The sequence below is a fragment of the Acomys minous genome (assembly GCF_964271855.1).
Source record: "Acomys minous genome assembly, chromosome: 8".
Taxonomy (NCBI): Eukaryota; Metazoa; Chordata; class Mammalia; order Rodentia; family Muridae; genus Acomys; species Acomys minous.
This window is the reverse complement of record NC_140489.1, coordinates 101,400,645-101,419,077: the sequence shown is the minus strand read 5'-3', so window position 1 is coordinate 101,419,077 and position 18,433 is coordinate 101,400,645. Positions and strand designations below refer to the sequence as shown.

Genomic DNA, 18,433 nt, shown 5'->3' with positions numbered 1-18,433 from the left:
ATCATATATATAAATAAATCTTTTTAAAAAATAGTCTAGAGAGACAAGATAGAAGTACAGTTATATGATGAAGATAGAGCAAATTTGAAGCAGTATATCCAATTAAAATTTTTTCTTTTTATTTCTTCTAAGCCACAAGATACCTTTCCAGTTCTATAGGGAAAGGGAAAGGAACTGGACGCAGCACCACACAATGGCACAGGAAGTCTGCAGTGATAACACACACGCACAGGGCCCACTTCAAACAGCACTCAGGGAAGGCAGAAAGCCAGGAGAGGTGACAAACACCGTTAATTCCAGCCTTGGAAGTCTGAGTCAGGAGGATCACAAGTTCTATGTCAGCCTGAGACACAAGATGAGATCCTGTCTCAAAGAAAAGAAGAGACAGTGAAATGTTTCTTCAGGGAAATGTGCTCACCTAGCAAGCCTGGGGACCTGAGCTTGATGCCCCAAAACTCATGTAAAGATGAATGGAGAGAACCCATTTCACAGAGTTGTCCTCTGTCCTCCAAATGAATGGATGGGCAAGCAAGTGCGCGCGCGCACGCGCGCGCGCACACACACACACACACACAGCAAGACTTTTTTTTTTTTTTTAAAGAAAAGAATACCAAGCAGATTGCACACCTGTAATCTCAGCACTCGAGAGGCAGAGACAGAGGCAGAGGCAGGAGGCCAGCCTGATCTACAGAACAAGTTCTAGGACAGCCAGGGATACACCGAAAAGTCCTGTCTTGAAAAACCAAACAAACAAACAAATAAACAAAACTAGCCAGGAGGTAATGGTACATGTCTTTAATCACAGCACTACAGCACTCAGGAGGTAGAAGCAGGCAGATCTCCAAGTTCCAGGCCAGCCTGGTCTTCTGAGAAAGAGTTCTAGGACAGCCAGGACTACACAGAAAAACTCTGTTTCAAAAAAAGAATGAATGAATGAATGAATGAAAGGGAAGAGGAAAGGGAAAGGGAAGGGGAAGGAGAAACAAAAGAGGAAGGGGAAGGAGAAAGGGGAGAGAAGGGAAGGGAAGAAAAGAACAGAGGCCAAGTATAGTACACAGGAGCCATACGACCCTAAGGAGCCTTTCCACACCCTGGTCCAGCATGTGAAGATGAGGAAGAGGCTGCGGGCAGAGTTGAATGGCAGAACACTTGCCTGATATGTGGAATATCCTGAGTTTGATCCTCAGCATCAGTAAAACAAAAACAAACAAAAAAACCTGCAAATGAAGATGGGACTAGGTAGGGGGAAAAATGACCTTCAGAATTTCGACCCACTTTCTCCCAAGCAAAAACTGATGACACCAGGGGACTTAGGACTGCTCACCATGGCATCTGCCCATGGTGCTCCCCTCATACCAAATACAAGAGCACACACTCACTCCTGGGTCTGCTGGCATGTATGGATACCCTGACCCCAGAATATACTGACTGGAAGACATTCTGACTGAGAATCTCTAAAGAAGACTCTAGAAGGTAAATAGAAAGGGAGGTAAAGTAGAGGCAGAGTGGGGGAGAGATTTAGTAGTAAGGAACCTAGAAAAAAGTGGCTTTCACTGACGGGACTACAGGCCTCGGGCACAAGGTGGGGAGGGAAAAATTAGAGACGAACACGGAACATCATTCCGACAGCCTCCACACCACTGCTGGCCAATAAAGAGAGAAGCCTGCTCAGAAACGCCATGGAAACGTTATCCAATGCACACTTCCTATCTCAAGGCACTCAAGTTTCTGCATTTTCTGAGATCCAGGCAGGATCGGGGAGAACTGAGCAGACAACACTGAAAAGTAGAAACTGCCCCCCACTGCCCACCCCACCCCCCAACTGTGACTGGAAGGCCAGATACAGAAAACACCATAACAATGGACATGCAAACAGCAACAACAACCGAGATTGACCACAAAGCACGCTGCAGGGAGGATAATGAGCTCACGGCCAGCCTGGTCCTCACAGAAAGACCCTGGCACTAAAAGCCCAGGAGGGGGCAGCTAGATGGCTCAGGTGGTAAAGCTACTCACCATGTAAGCCTGGCAGCTTTAGTTCAATCCCTGAATCCCACATAAAGGAAGAAGGAGAAAACTGATTCTACAAGTTGTTCTCTGACCTCCACATGTCCTACATGTCACTTGCTAATCCCATCATACACACACACACACACACACACACACACACACACACACACACACACTCTTAACAAATCAAATAACAAAAAAAGCATGTGAAGAAAAAGGTTTTTGAACAGTATGAGGTAGGACAAACGAAACTGAAAATCTATCTTATCCTCTATTACAAATTTAATGCTTAAAATTTCTCTATCTTTATATATACTTGTTAAATGACACATTTTCTTTTTTTTTTCAAGTAAATGACACATTTTTACAAACCCACTCATAATAGTAATGCTATTTTCTCCAAAGTTTTTATTTCCTGTACTTTTCGATTGTTAAGATCAAATGTGTATTTTTTAAAGATGTATTTATTATTATGTATATAATGATCTGCCTGCATGTACCCCTGCAAGCCATTAGAGGGCATCAGATGACATTATAGATGGTTATGAGCCACCATGTGGTTGCTGGGAATTGAACTCAGAACCTCTGGAAGAGCAGAAAGTGCTCTTAACCATTAAGCCATCTCTCCAGCCCCAAATGTGTATTTTTGAACCTAGCGGACCCTCATAAATACATGTAGCTCAATCTCCAAAGTTTCTCCCAGGTCCTAAAAGCTTCTGAAAAGTTAAAGGAGCAAACACCCAAGAGTGCAATCACAGTGCTCTGCTGCCTCACACCAGGCCTGAGATGAGGCTCAGACATAATAGCTCTGAGTTTGTTTGGCCTCTCAAGGGCCAGAAAGTGGCTCTCAAAGCACGGCCAGGACAGCCCTGAGAGTGCTTAAACATGTATTTTCAGAGCCCACAGGGCAAGAATATCTCCATTCTACTTAGAATATGACTGTGCTTCTGTCTTGCTCTCTCCTGAGGGTACAACGGGGCTTTCCAGATGCAGCGCAACACAGCCTCAGTTAGCTGCAAGAGACACTGAGAGGGCCCTTTCCAAATTATGTAGCAGTATAAGGAAAATACAAATAATACTTTCATTCATCGTTTTTTAAAAGCTTTTTGTTTTACACAAGGTCTTCATTTTTAATCTGCCTGATAAGCTAAGCAAAAACAACACATTAATAATTCTCTCTGAGAAGGTTCCAGCTATCTCCACTGTTGAATGTAATCTGTTTGTGTTTTTGTTTGTTTGGTTAGTTTGGTTTTGTCTTGTTTTCTTTATTATTTATTTCTTTATTTAGGTTTTTCGAGACAGGGTTTCTCTGTGTAGCCTTGACTGTCCTGGACTCGCTTTGTAGACCAGGCTGGCCTCAAACTCACAATGATCCACCTGACTCTGCCTCCCGAGTACTGGGATTATCACCTCTTATGTGTTTATCATCTCTTGTAATTCTGATCCTTGATGTTAACAATTACTCTTTTATTTCATTTTTACATGCTTCCTCAGAAATCTAGCCTCACTGAAGCAGCATTTAAAAGCACAAGTAAAATAATTTAGCAATAGATTGTCCTTGCTACAATTTCCAATAATTACTTTGTATTTTCTGTTGTTTGGTATGTAAATGTTTCTCAACTACTGACTTTATAACTTAAGCAATGTTTGATATTAGGCTCAAAATGGTATTTTAAAAGCTTTCAGATAAAAACAGTAAAACTGTATTTATTTATTATTGTCATGTATGACAACAGAGGAAGAGCAAAGGTTATAGAGTTGGTTCTCTCTATCCACCTTTCACGTGGATTCTGGGGACTGAACTCAAGCCAGCAGGCTAAAGTAGCAAGTGCTTTTACCAGCTGAGCCACTTCGATGGCCCCCCAAAACATTTAAGACTAATTGTAAACTAGCTCTTTTAACTACATAGAACTGTAGGCATATTTTATCTGACAAAAGCAGACATACATCAACTTGAGCTATAGAACTAATGCTAAAAGGCAGCCTTCCTTTATCACTGACTGGACATTAAATTTGTCCACCACAGGTTTAGATTTTAAAATTGGAAAGCTGAGGATATGGTTCAGAAGTAAAGTGTATGAGGCCCTGGGTTCAATCTTCAATACTACAAAAACAAAACAGAAGTGAAACTAAGAGTAACTCATAATGACACAACTGTACAGCTAGTATAATTTTCATTAGAGGTATTTTTATCATAGTTGCAAAAAGTACTGTAAAAAAATATTTTTAAAAGTCTGAAATAAGCCACGCGTGGTAGCGCACGCCTTTAATCCCAGCACTTGGGAGACAGAGGGAGGCACATCTCTGTGAGTTCAAGGCTAGCCTGGTCTACCAAGAGAGTTCCAGGACAGCCAAGGCTACACAGAGAAACCCGGTCTCAAACAAACAAACAAACAAACAAACAAACAAGTCTAAAATAAGCTGGGCTATACTTTCCCCATTGCAATAATTATTTCATTTGAGAAAATAATGGAATAATGGGGGTATAAAGGAGAGTACAAATACAACTATTAAATTTTAATCTATCAGAACCCAAGCCAAAATTACTAATTTTCTCATTTATGCATGACTTCAAGTCATTACTCAAGTATTTAGCAAGCATGGATCATTTTCTAGGTATGGTGTTGTTTATCACTGGAGATGTAAAGTTTCAGCCTCTCCCTCTGGGCACCTCTGAGCTATATGAAACATGGCATGGAAGTGCAGAATATTGAAGGATCAGAGCATCAAACAGGAGAGGTATCTTAACTAGGAAACGAACCCAGAGGCCTTCGTTGGAGAGGAGGAGGCGGTCAGGGATGTTTGCGTTTCATTGGAAGCTAACAAATAAACAAAGACAAGAATTGTCATTACTTTCACTCACCCAAAATACAGGTAACTCAAAACAAGAGAAATGTAAACCAAAGCTGCGCTGAGAGAACACTGTCACCTATCAGACTGGCAGGGATCAAGCAGTACACTGGCAAGGATCTCCAGAGAGCAGATGTGGCTTGGCAGGGTCTGCCCCAGGAATGACTGTGGAACCTCATCAGAAGGCCCAAAGGAATTCATAACGGGTTGTTGTTTTTTTTTTTCCAAAAGGGTAGAGGCATTTTGAGAATCTCTCTCTACTGCTAAAGCTCACCATATTCAGCTAGATTAGCTGATGATGGCCCTGGGTTCTTCCTGGCTCTTCCTCCCCCATGCTGGGGACACAAGCATACCACTATCAAGTTCTGGAGATCAAATCTGGGCCCTCATGCTTACAAGGCAAGCTCTTTACCAACTGAGCCATTTCTCCAGATTAGAACTGTCTTTCAGAAAACAGTTTAACATCAAACTCCCTTATGATTAAAAGAGTCAATAAGACAAATGAGCCTTCTTTAGATGAGCCACTATGGGATCAGAAGGCCAAGGTTCTCAGTGGTTTGAATGGCAAGTCTTCCTGTTATGGAAGTTTTGTTTTCTCAGCTATGTTATGTAAACATGTTTTTGTTTTAATCCCAGGTGTGAAATATGGGATTGTCCACAGCAGCAAACTACTTGCCTCTTGCTAGCTTTGAAGAGGGGCTCTTTGCCAGCTGCTGATAGTTTAATTCTGAAGACTCTGGAGTTGAAATAAATGCCAGACTCAGAGAAACTGGGGGGGGCGGGGGGGGGGGGAGTTTCTGAGAAAGAAGGCGGCTGCGGGTGCACCTGGCTGCTGCTCCTGGTTGCTGTTGATGCAGTGTGATGAGAAGGAGTTGGAGACAGCCTGACTATGGAGATTGGTGTTGCCCCAAAGAACCCGAAGACCCTTAACAGCAGGAAGTAGGCAAAAAGAACTACGCCCCTTCTCCCCACTAATCTTTTTTCTCTCCTACCTGGTGCTGGGACTGCAATCACACTGTGAGCCAGTCAGACCAGGCTCTTTAATGAAGTGAAATTTCTATTCAAGATTCTGTAGTTTTTACTACCTTCAAATACACTACTTGATGTGACAAATTATTTTGCAGTATTTTGGTCATCACCTGTCCTGGCTAGTTTTATGTCAACTTGATACAACCTAGAGAGTTATCTGAAAGGAAGGAATCTCAATTGAGACAATACCCTCTATAAGACCCAATTGTAGGACACATTTTCTTATTAGTCACAATGAGGGAGGACCTAGCCCATTGTGGGTGGGGCCATCCGTGGACTTCTGATCCCAGGTTCTATAAGAAAGCAGGCTGAGCAAGCCAGTAGACAGCACCCCTCCATGGCCTCTACACCAGCTCCAGCCTCAAGGTTCCTGCCCTGTTTGAGTTCCTGTCTTGACTTTTCTTAATAAACCCTCTCCTCCTCAATTTGTTTTTCAGTCATCATAACATAGACTTCACCAATCTTTGGGAATAAAAAAATAAAATAATTTAGTTTCACCTGTTTGTAGATATCCTCTTTCAAATAATATACTGTAAATACCTAATTGTTGCTCTGCAAAATAAATGCAGTAATTGTCCAACTCACTCTCCTCTGTTCTGGGTTCACACCTTCTGTGTTTGCAGTAACCTATTTTTTAAATTTTTAAATTATTATTTATATAGTATTCTGCCTGCATGCCAGAAAAGGGCACCAGATCTCATTATAAATGTTTATGAGCCACCATGTGGGTGCTGGGAATTGAACTCAGGACCTTTGGAAGAGCAGCCAGCGTTCTTGCCTGCTAAGCCATCTCTCCAGCCCCCTACAATATCTTAGTGCCAGGTGACAGTATGTATTTTTAAGAACACTGAAATGATAAGATATGGATCATACCAAAAGTAGATCTAACTCAGTAGCAGTATCAACATGAGCAGTTGCGGTAAAGTTCTCACAAATGCAGGAAATGACAACTATTGCCTGCCCAGCTGAAACTAAGATGCTACTGGCCATGTGCGCTATCTCAACACCAGAGATGATAATATACGAAGATATGTTTTTAAGTCAACAAACATGGCACTCATCCACATAAATTATCCAGCTAAAGGGCTGCTGAGGGAGACCATGAAATCCCTTGATTAAAATGTATACAGTGTAACACAAATATGCAAATGCATGTTGTCAGGTAATTCTTGCCAAATTTTATTCAATGTCCAGGAAAGCAAGGTCAGAACATGTGTCTGAGAATAAAAAAAAATCATTCTGGCATATATTCAGAGGAGATCAGTTGGATAAAGTACAATCAGACGATAGCTCCAATAGACAGTCTTACTATTTTAAAACTAACCAACAAAATGCCACCCCTCTTCCCATATTCCCATCTCTTCTATGCATCGAGGAGAGTACAGCATGGTGTCTTTAGGCATTGATTGCCATGATGCATGAGATGAGGTACCTTCTTTCCTTCCACCCTCCCTCCTGTCCAGCATCCCAGACCTTAGCACAACTGACGCCATGATGGAAGTACCTTTTAGGCTGTAAAAATCAACACATAAACAGTATCACCTAATAAAACTAAAACAAAGGCCTAATCCATTAAAGTCCATAGTTCTGGAAAAGTCTCAAAATATACTATCTTTGCTTTTAGCTTCTGTAATTCCGCTTCTGGCTAATTGTTCTTGTTAACTGACGTATGTAAACCCAGAACATGTTTTGTTGTTGTTGTTGTTGTTGTTTTTTTTTTTTTTTTTGCTTAAAAGCTCATTCTGAGAAAGGGTCAGGGCTACAGTGGGATCCTGAACACCCAGTAGCCAGCCAGATAATAAAGACTTGCTATTGGCTTAAACTGTTGGCTTAAACTGATGTCCAAGCAGTCTTCTCTGGTGGATCCCTACAATACCTCCCACTCTGCTGTTCAAATTCTACTTCCCACACAGACATCAGATCTAAAATACCCCACAAGTAGACAACTCTTCAAGCTAAGTTAGCACCAAGACCTAGAAAATAAGTAATCAAATAAGAGGCAATAGATGAGGAAAATATAGAGGATAGGCAAGTAGGGGGACCCAGAGGGTCCTAGAAACCTACAAGAAGAACATGATGATGGCTAGATCTGAGCCCAGGGATTCTGCTTGATCTAAGGCACCAACCATGGACAAAACGGGCAGTCATCATCAAACCCCTACCCAGATCTAGCCAAGGGACAGAACATTCTCCACAGCTAAGTGGAGACTGGGGACTGACTTTCACAGGATCTCTGGTGCCCCATATTTGGCCATGTCCCTTTGTGGGGGAGGCCCAATGGCACTCGGAAAAAGGATAGAGGACTACCAAGAAAAGACTTGATACCCTAGCACCATATTCAGGGGGAGGAGGTCCCCCACAGCCACAGTCATAGGGAAGGGGGATTGGGGTGAAAGTGGGAGGGAGGGAGGAATGGGAGGATGCATGGGATAGGATAGAAAATGAGATGTAATAAGAATTATTTTTAATTTTCAATAAAAATGTGTAAAAAAAAAAAAATAAGAGGCAAATCTTCCAAAGAGAAAACACACACAATCTTCCTCCAAAACTTGAGGTCTAGGAAATTAGAGAGAAAATTAAATGCATTTTCTGTTTATCTTCAGTAAGTTTTAAGCCTCTAAACTCGGGTGGATGGTTTTAACAACTAAGAATCACTTCAACAGACTTTAAAGCTTAAGTCCTATACTTCCTTCCTTCTTCATGAAAAGGAACAAATTCCTACATGGATCAATCTCATCAAACTAAACACTAAGCCATAGCTGCATGACCCAGTACAATCAAGATGCCCAACTTGTTCTACTGCAAATGGGTATTCCTTTATACATAGCTATTTCAGTTGAATTTTTTAAAATGGTTTTTTCAGACAGGGTTTCTCTGTGTAATTTTGGCTGTCACAGAACTCACTCTGTAGACCTTGAACTCTCAGAGATCCACCTGCCTCTGCCTCCTGGGTGCTGAGATTATAGACGTGCACCACCATAACTGGCCCAGATTGGAAGGAGGAAAGGAAAAAAAAAAAAGACATTTTCTGACAAAGCTAAAGATAAATATCAAAATCAAGAAATTAACAGTCAGGGGCAGAATATTATTATCTAGTTATAAACTTTGTTCAAAATTTTCCAACTGTTCTATTCTTGTCTTTTGTAACAGAAAATAAACAACAACAAAAACCCAAAGAATCCTGGATCATTCAGTTTTCAACTCTTTTTAGACTGTAACCCAGAATATTCCCTCTGTCTTTTCTTTTACAATTCTAATCTTTTTGGGTGTTCAGTCCAGCTACATTGTTACATGAATTTGGCAAGACTCACATGCTGCTACATTGAGGGGCCATAAACTGCACCTTTGACTGTTCCCACAACACTCCACTCCAGCTGTGAGGTCTCAGAAGGGAAGCCTGTCTCAGTGCATCCAGTTGTCAGTTTCTCCCCGCCCTGGTGTATGACTGGTGGCTGGGCTGAAGTCATATCCTCTGCCTGGTAGAGCTTTCCAACTGCAAAGCTACTGTTTCCTTTGGTAATTAAGAAGTATCTTCTGAGAAGATACTTTTTTCTATTGGTTTAAAAAAGATTTTTCCACATAATTTTCTGTTTTTTGTAACTTTCTAAATGCAGTATTACAGTTCTTTTATCTAGCCTCTACCTTGAATAACTGCTCTTATGAGTATCTGCTTTGTCCCCAGTCTCTGGGGCAGAATTAAACTCTTAGGCACATACTTATACCAGACTCCAGGAAAAAACCAAGAAGTCAGACTTCTGATTGTCATGCGTGAGCTCAGCGTACCCTGCAGGGGCAGTCAAGCACTGTACAGAAGACAATGATCCAGTATCACTATAGCTTTAGGTCAAAATTCCTGTACTTAAAATTTAAATAACTTACTTGAAAAGAAAAAGGGAAAAAACATACATTCAGTTGCAATAACACAAAAAACTTAAGAAATTTTTCTTTAAAATCTTCAAAAGGCTTTTTGTTTGTTTGTTTGTTTGTTTGTTTGTTTTTGGTACCTTTGGCCTCCTGGCTGCTGCACCTGGTTCCCCTCTCTCCCCTCTTCCTTCCCCTCCCCCATCTCCTCACATGGCCCAGCTTAGTCTGGTCATGTTCACTATGGACTCTCCCAGATACTCCTGCCTCTACCTACCTATCTCTTTTATCTGTAATAAACTTTCTCCTCCACCATTAAAAATTAAAAAACAAAAGCTTCAAATGTTACCTTACCTGGGAACAAGCGTCCTCAGGTGAACTCCTCCCCCTTTCCCCGCCTCTGCGCAGCACTCTTCCTTTAAAGCTGCTTGCTAGAGGCACCTGGGGAATCTGGTGGGAGATGGGGGCTACTCAGCCCAAGGTTCCGTCAGTGATCCTTACCTGCTGTGGAAAACAGGTGCGGACTGCGTGTTCTGTGTAACCAAAGGATGGCCCTTCAAAGACAGCTGTTGGGAGCTTCAGGGCTTCTTTTAGAAACTGGTCAAGCTTGCCAAACATCAATAAACCATTGGAATCTGACATCTGGGAGAAAATGTCTGTAACAACAAAAGCAAATAAAGTCAAACTATGAGAAAATATGGTCTCTTAGAAATTATAAATAGCAGCCGGGCATGGTGGTGCACACCTGTAATTCGAGAGCTCTGGGAGGCAGAGGCAGGTAGATCTCTGTGAGTTTGGGGCCAGCCTGGTCTACAAAGAGATTCCAGGACAGCTAAGGCTACACAGAAAAACCCTGTCTCACAAAAACAAAACAACAACAAAAAAATTATAAATGGCTGTTATATTTATACCACTAAAAATACATCATTCACAAGTACCACAAAATTACAATTTTCATTTGACATTCAAATTATCCTCCATATAAACACTATGTAATTACTTTGTTCACGAATCCCCTCAATCCTATACACTTAAGATTCTACCTAAACATTAAGTGGAAAAACCATTCACGTATGTCCCCTTACCTTTCTAAAAGATTTTTAAACAAGGGAAGAAATTTGTAATACAGACGAATGCAGTACCGAGAGACCAGAGGAAGGTGACGGATCCCCTGGAACTGGAGTTTCAGGCATTTGTGAGCAGCCTGCTGTAGGTGTGGAAAATCAATCCAGGTGTCCGCAAGAGCAGCAAGTGCTCTTAACTCCTGAGCCATCTCTCCAGCCCCCATCTAAAGACTTTTTAAGTCAATGTAACTGAAGGACAATTATCTTTTATTTATGCAACCCCCACTGTTCCCAGGAGAGTTTGAAGCAGCATGTCTTTATTCTTAGTGTCTGTGTTTATAAGAGATAGACACAGCCCGTAGAACGCAGAGGCAGGAGGAGACTAGATAGCAATTTTAAGACCAGCCTGAACTGCATGAGACCTTGTTTCCTAAAACAAACAAGAGCAGATGAGCCAGAATATGAAAGTCTGCAGTGAGACAGTTTTTCCTAGAAATGGTTGCAAACTCAACACCAGCACAACAGCCAGATCAATGAGCATATCACCACGAAGGCTGAGAACGTCACAGGGTATTACCCCTACAGGCAGCTAGTGACTGCTGGGAAAAGAACTAGCCTCTCCCAGGGATGAACCCCCATATTGGCTGTCAGCCCTGAAACCATACACATGCTAACAACAAAAACAGATTCAGCAGGTTGTATTTATATATTTGTGCACGTACATATATATACACATACATATGTATTAAATAACAATAATAATCCAAGAAAAAGAGGTTATCAACTTGAAAGTTGGGGAGCATATGGGAGGAGGGACTGGATGGAGAAAAGGGAGAGGGAAAGTGATATAATTTTATTTCAATTAAAACATATTTTAAGAAATAATAACCTATAATTGCTGTTTGAATGAGAAATGTCCCCCATAGGCTCATATATCAAACACTTGGTCACCCATCGGTGATGCTGTCTGAGAACATTATGGGGCTTTTAAGAGGTAGATATTTTTGGAGACAGCAGGTTACTAAGAGCAGGTTTGGTGATTTTATAGCCTCACTTTTTTTTTGACATTATAGTATATTACACTTCTCCCTTTCCTTTCATACATCCCCCTTGCTCTTTCAAATTCATGACCTCTTTTCTCATTGTTATTAATGCACAAATATATATTACATATGTATATTTATTTATAGATATATTTAGGACATATATGTATATGATCTTAAATACAACCTGCTCAGCCTGTATAATGTCTTATACGTATGAGTGTTTCATGTGTATGCATCCTTGCATACATGTTTTCAGGGCTGATGATCTAGTATTAGATAACCAATTGGTGTGCTAGGTGTGCTGCTCTCTGAGGAAGACTGTTTCTCCGACTCTCCGTGCTCCCTACCTGCCTGTAGTTCTTTGTGCAGAGCTGAGGCCATGTGGCTTTCCCTGTCCACCGGGCACATCTACTGGTACTGTCTTTAGTCAGCTCACGTTTCGTCAGTCACCTTGGTGAAAATGGCTGTAACTGTTTTAAAGTTGGCGCTCCACCAGCCCGCCTTTCAGCTGCAGCAGCTTGGGCAGTTTATGTCATCACTGACCACCATGCATTTCCACTGTCACCAGAGTTGTGCATAGCAACATGTACCCCTTTAAAAGGCCTCCCACTACCCCAGATCACTCTCTCTGTCTTATTTGTTCTGTCTGTCCCTGGTCTCTCTGTCTGTCTTTATCTCTCATGTCCCCATTCCGAAATGGCCTTTCTCTGTCTTCCCTCATCCAATGAACCTCTTGAGCTGGATCTGTTGTATGGTGTAATCTCTTAGCTGCACACTGGCCCTGGACCACAAACTCCCTGATCCTCTGTATCTTACAATCTTTACATCCCCTTTTCTGCAATGTTCACTGACCCTTAGGTATAGAAGTGTTTTTAATAGATGTATCTATAGCCAGTGTTTTGGCTACTTTATTGGGTTCTTAATCTACCACCCTTCCAAACTCCCAATACTAGGTAGGGGAGAAAGAAGGTTAGAGGGGAAGGGGGGTCAATATCATTAGACTACTTCCTGCTGACTAGGGGTGTCAAGTTCCTTGGGGCAAGTTTGATCTTCACTGTTAGGATATCTAATTTCTTCTTACTGTTTCTTTTACTCTTCTCTTTGCACATGACCACTTGACAAATAGCAACCAACCACAAAAACAGCAACCAGCAACCACTACCACTACCACCACCACCACCACCAGCAGCAGCAGCAGCAGCAGCAACAGCAGCAGCAACAGCAGCAGCAACAGCCGCAGCCTCCATTGCCTGTCTTATGGCTCTGGCATTTATATACCCTCTCAAAAGTCAGGAGAATTCCAAATATCTGCAGCTGGCAAAATCATGCCCTTACCAGAGCATGAGGCAAATCATAGTCAGCTGCTGTGGACAAGCTGAAGCAGCCCCATATCCCACACCTGAGATTAAAACAAAAACATTTTCCCATAACATTTCTGTGTTTTCAAAGAAACCAAAATTCTTACTACATTACCCCCTTTCTATGTTAAGCCATTAATTAAGCTATGTTTTTTCAGAAATTACAAACAAAGAATTTTTTAATGAACTAAACACTTTTTGCATCAGTGGCCAAGGCTTTCAGGAGACCTCTCCTGCTCAATTCTAATTTTATAAATGTTCATGCTATCGACGGTTTATCATTTCCTGTGGAAACATAAGCAAAACTGCATCTCATCCTCAATGCAAAACTATTGTAGACTTCCATTCTGATGTTAACACATCCTTATAGTATATAAGCTGACTTAATTCTACAGTTCTTCCTATAACCTGGTGTCTCTCGTCTGCTCTTATCTGAAATGACTTGAATTTTTGCTGCAGGGTCTCAAGCCTGGCCCCTAAAGCCATTTCCTGATGGCAAGAAATTTCCTTGGATATCTCTCTTAGACCTACACTCACTGGCCTAATGACAGCCCTTACCACGTCACTTACACACCCCGGAAGCCTAGGTCTTCTTTCTGGCTTATATTTAGAAAACCCATTGCTGCTAGAAATGGTTTGTTCACTTTTCCTAAAAAAGATTTGGAACAATGAGGTAGAAGCAGGATACAAGTAGAATTAACAGCCACAACCGGACAAAAGGGACCAAGTGCCCCTGAAAGAGATTTATAGCTATGTCCTCATTTGGTGGTAACTGAAAAGGCGGCACTGAAAGAAACATTCAGACTTAGGGCAGAACACTGACACTGAGAAGTAAGTACAGTATTTCTGCTATGAAAGAAACTCTGAAAGACAAAAACAAGCTGAATTTGACTTTTAATGTTTAATAGAGATGAAGTGTTTAAAAGCTACATCCCCCAAAAAATGTATTCACAGCTAATAATAAGGCAACGAGTAACTTATAGCCGTTAACAGAAGAAGCAGGACTAGAGACCTGAGTGGCCACACATACACAGGTATTCAGAATCATACTCACAAACACTTACACAGCACCCACGTGAATAAGTCTACGCCCAATTCATCCAAAAACACACAGAGGAAAAAAAATAATAGCCAGATATGACCAGCCACATCCACAAAAATGCATTATTTTCAGTCCCACTCAGATACTATGTCATGCTGAATGGACTCAAAGTAGTAATTTTCTAATTATGAAAAGGCACAGATTATAAGAGGGGAAAGGAACATGTTTGTTTGTTTTAACAGAAGTACAGCTAGATTCAAAAACTGAAGGCATAATGAGGTAACTTACTACTTTTTGAGTTACTAGTTTAACTAGTGGGTATTGGGGTTCTTTTATTTTATTTTATTTTTTAAATAGGCTTCTCTTATCTGCAGAAAAGTGGTACAAAACTAAGCTGGTTTAAATCTTAAATGAAGCATAACAAGTAGTGAATCCAAGTTAGTGTAATTTACTATTTGCATATAACAAAGCTTAAAGAAACAAATACAATTAAAAAAACCTCAAGCACAAGGGCTTGGTGGTGATGGAGGGCATGTAACAGGTATAAGGCCACAGGTTCCATCCTTAGCACTAGAAAAAAAAAAGTGTGTGTGTGTATGTATGTGTGCACGTGTGTGCGTTTCTCTAATAGAAACCCTATCCCTTTCTGACACACAGGGTGAACCTTCTATTTATACAGCTCTAAAAGAAAGTATGCCAGTTCCCCAACAGTTGTTCCTGGCTGAAATAAAAATGGTGGGGGGCATAGGCTTTATCCCTGTGGACAATCCACAATCAAGCCCTTCAATGCACATGTCTCATGCAGTTTCTAAAATAACCTTTCCCTTGTGTATCGGGCACAATGCTGCTGACCTACCACCAGCACGTGTTTGGCTTCTCTTCCTGGTGACAACAGGCCTGATTTTTCTGACTGCTTATATCTGTCTCTGTCTCCTCCTTTCACCTTCATGAATCCTAAGACTCAACACAGGCTTCTGCAAGGCAGCAGGGCTGTTTAGACTAAAGAGACAAGTCTATTAACAGACGGCCATTTTCCTTCCTTTTACATGAATGTTCAATGGCGAAGATGACTTCCAGCTCCTGCCATCTTTCAGCCAACTGGGTTACTTAGCCCAGAAAACCATGTGCCCATATCTGTTTATATGCATGCCCCATAACTAAGTTCAAGGCACACAGCATTCTCAAACCCATTAAAATTCCATGTCCCTGATGAAGTCAGAAGGAGAGGGGACATCATCTGAAGCCTTTGCTGATTCAGCCACACCCACCTCACAAAAGAGTTTTTGGCCTCTGTGATGGCTGCTCTTGGTTGTCAACTTCATTACATCTGGAATTAACTGAAACCCAGGGGGCTGGGGACACCTATGGGTTTGTTTGTTTGTTTGTTCTTAATTAAATCATTTGAAATGAGAAGACCCACTTTTAATCCAGATCTTCTGAGGTGGGAAGATCCACCTTTATCGGGGTCACACCTTCTTATGGCAGCCTATATAAAGGACATGGAAGGACGTTCCTGCTCTGTGCCTGCTAGCTCTTGCTGGCAAGTCCACTCCTTCACTGGTATTAGAACCCCCTCCCCCAGCATTCTCGAGTATACTGAAGAGCAACTGACACATCCGACCTCACAGACTGAACCACTACTGGATTCTTAGACCCTCTGTTGGTACACAACCATTGTTAGGCTGGCTGAACCCCAGCCTATAAATCCCCATATAGCTGGGTACAGTGGTGCATGCTTATAATCCCAGCACTCAGGAGGCAGAGGCAGACGGATCACTGTGAGTTCGAGGCCAGCCTGGTCTACAAAGCAAGTCCAGTACAGCCAACGTTACACAGAGAAATTCTGTCTCAAAAATAAAAAACAAAAAAATAAAAAAATAAAACAAATCCATATGTGTGTGTGTGTATAAAATGTTCATTCATATGTGTGTGACTGTGTATATGTGTGTTCTGTTCCTCTAGAGAAGCCTAACTAATACAGCTTCTCTTAGCTTTTGTTTTTTCATTTTTTATAGTTCATAAAATGTGGATATAAAGAGTATTTCTTACTTGCTTCCAGTTCTAAAACATTCCAGTTATTCCAGAAATGCAAAACATGGGCATCACTGATGCTGATTGAAAAAGAAGACAAGTGCTGGCTAGCAGATACCGGTGAGAGTAAGGGTGGAGGACAGGTGATTAAAGACCCAGGCGAAGAAAGCAGATTTTTCAACAGGGAAACTGTTTACCTGGAGCCTGTTAGTGAAATACCAGAAGCAAGCAACTGAAAGAGTGGTGGGAAAAGTCAGCTCTGAGCAAACATAGTAGGGAGAACCTCAGGTTAACTTTTCTCTCCTCAAAAATCATAAACTGGTACTATTAAGCTGAGCGTGGTGGTGCCTGCACTTAATCCCAACACTCAGGAGGCAGAGGCAGGTGGATTGCTGTGAGTTGCAGGACAGCCTGGTCTACAGAGTGAGTCCAGGATAGCCAAGTCTAAACAGAGAAACCCGGTGGGGGGCGGGGGGGGGGGTAGGGGGGCGCAACTGGCACTATTATAAATGCAATATGTTCAACCAGGGAGAACTGCTGTTAGCATTCTAATGTGTTTGGACTTTCTTTTTCCCTGAGTCAGGGTCTCTCTGTGTAGCCCTGGCTGTCCTGGACTCATTTTGTAGACCAGGCTGTCATTGAACTCAGAGATCTGCCTGCCTCTGCCTCCCAAGTGCTAGGCTAACAGGTGTGTGCTACCACACCCAGCTTATGTTTGGACCCAAAGCCTAAAAGTTCTAAGCTTCATTATAATACGAGGGGGCGGGAGAAAAGAAGAAGAAGAAGAGGAGGAGGAGGAGGAGGAGGAGGAGGAGGAGGAGGAGGAAGAAGAAGAAGAAGAGAGAATTAAAAAGAAAAAGAAGTGCGAGTGTGTGTCTGTCTATAACTTGAGACACACCTGACTATTTCTCCATGAGCATACTGACTAGATGAGAGCATTTTTACAGCCTTCCCTGCATATAACAACACTAGCTTTTAAATAAATTTTAAAGTAAAATAAGTAAATAAATAAAATAAATGAGTCATTTGCCACTTAAGCATGACTAGAAAGGGCTTACACTAGTCAAATCAAGTATTGACTAAATCTGGTTGGCAGGTGTGGTTTCAGTCTGCAGGGGCTGCTCCACTTGGGGTTGCTGATATTGAGTTTTGATCACACTTTAACTGAAGTCTATACTCTGGTTAGAAGTCATTGGCATTTAGAATCCTATGTAAATTACCTTACAATCGAGGAGCACAGTCGTAAGGACCACAATAAGGGGACATTTCTGTACTCACAAGCATTTCTGAAAAATCTAACACATTTCACACCCCAAACACAAATGTTTGTTAAGTCATTTAAAGTGCTACTTTGATGCTAAAACACATGAAATTTAAAAGATGGAGGGGGAGGGCTAGGTAGAGGGTTCAGCAGTTAAAAACATTTGCTTTCTTGCGGAAGACTTGGGTTCAGTTCCTAACACCTACATCGGGCAGTTCGCCACCTCCTGTAAATCTGGTTCCAGCAGATCCGACACCATCTTCCAGCCTGTGCAGGCACCTGCATGAACATGGTGCACATACAGACAAGTAGGCACAAACATGCATATGAATAAAACTAATTTCTGTAAAGGTAGAGGGGGAAAATAAAGGAAATTTTTTAGTTAAAAAATTCCAAAAGGCAAGATGCAAAAGAGCTTTTTATTTTTATTTTTTAATAGTTTTTTTTCTTTTTTTCTTTTTTATTTTTTCTCCTTTATTAATTTATTCTTGTTACATCTCAATGGTTATCCCATCCCTTGTCCCCTCCCATTCCTCCCTCCCTCCCATTTTCCCCTTATTCCCCTCCCCTATGACTGTTCCTGAGGGGGATTACCTCCCCCTGTATATGTTCATAGGGTATCAAGTATCTTCTCGGTAACCTGCTATCCTTCCTCTGAGTGCCACCAGGTCTCCCCCTCCAGGGGACATGGCCAAAGGTGAGGCACCAGAGTATGTGAGAAAGTAATATCCCACTCTCCACTCTACTGTGGAGAGTGTTCTGTCCATTGGCTAGATCTGGGTAGGGGTCAAAGAGCTTTTTAAAAAGGAGAACTGCTGAGGTGTGTTCCACACATCAGAGGCTTCCAATCGAGGGACCTTTATCAGAGATAAGAGAATGAA

At 41.7% G+C, this 18,433-nt stretch overlaps 1 protein-coding gene across 7 annotated transcripts in view; it reads right to left on the bottom strand.

Annotated features, from left to right (window-relative positions):
* DTNB (dystrobrevin beta) overlaps positions 1-18,433 on the bottom strand; it is a 216,508-nt gene that overhangs the window by 141,914 nt on the left and 56,161 nt on the right. For all 7 annotated transcript variants that reach the window (XR_014781191.1, XR_014781192.1, XR_014781193.1 and 4 more), the window contains exon 6: positions 10,252-10,406. Coding sequence is in view for 2 of the 7 variants with exons in the window: in XM_084792601.1 (XP_084648727.1) it covers positions 10,252-10,406 (155 nt within the window). In the remaining 5 variants the exon portion in view is untranslated. The remainder of the gene's footprint in view (positions 1-10,251; positions 10,407-18,433) is intronic.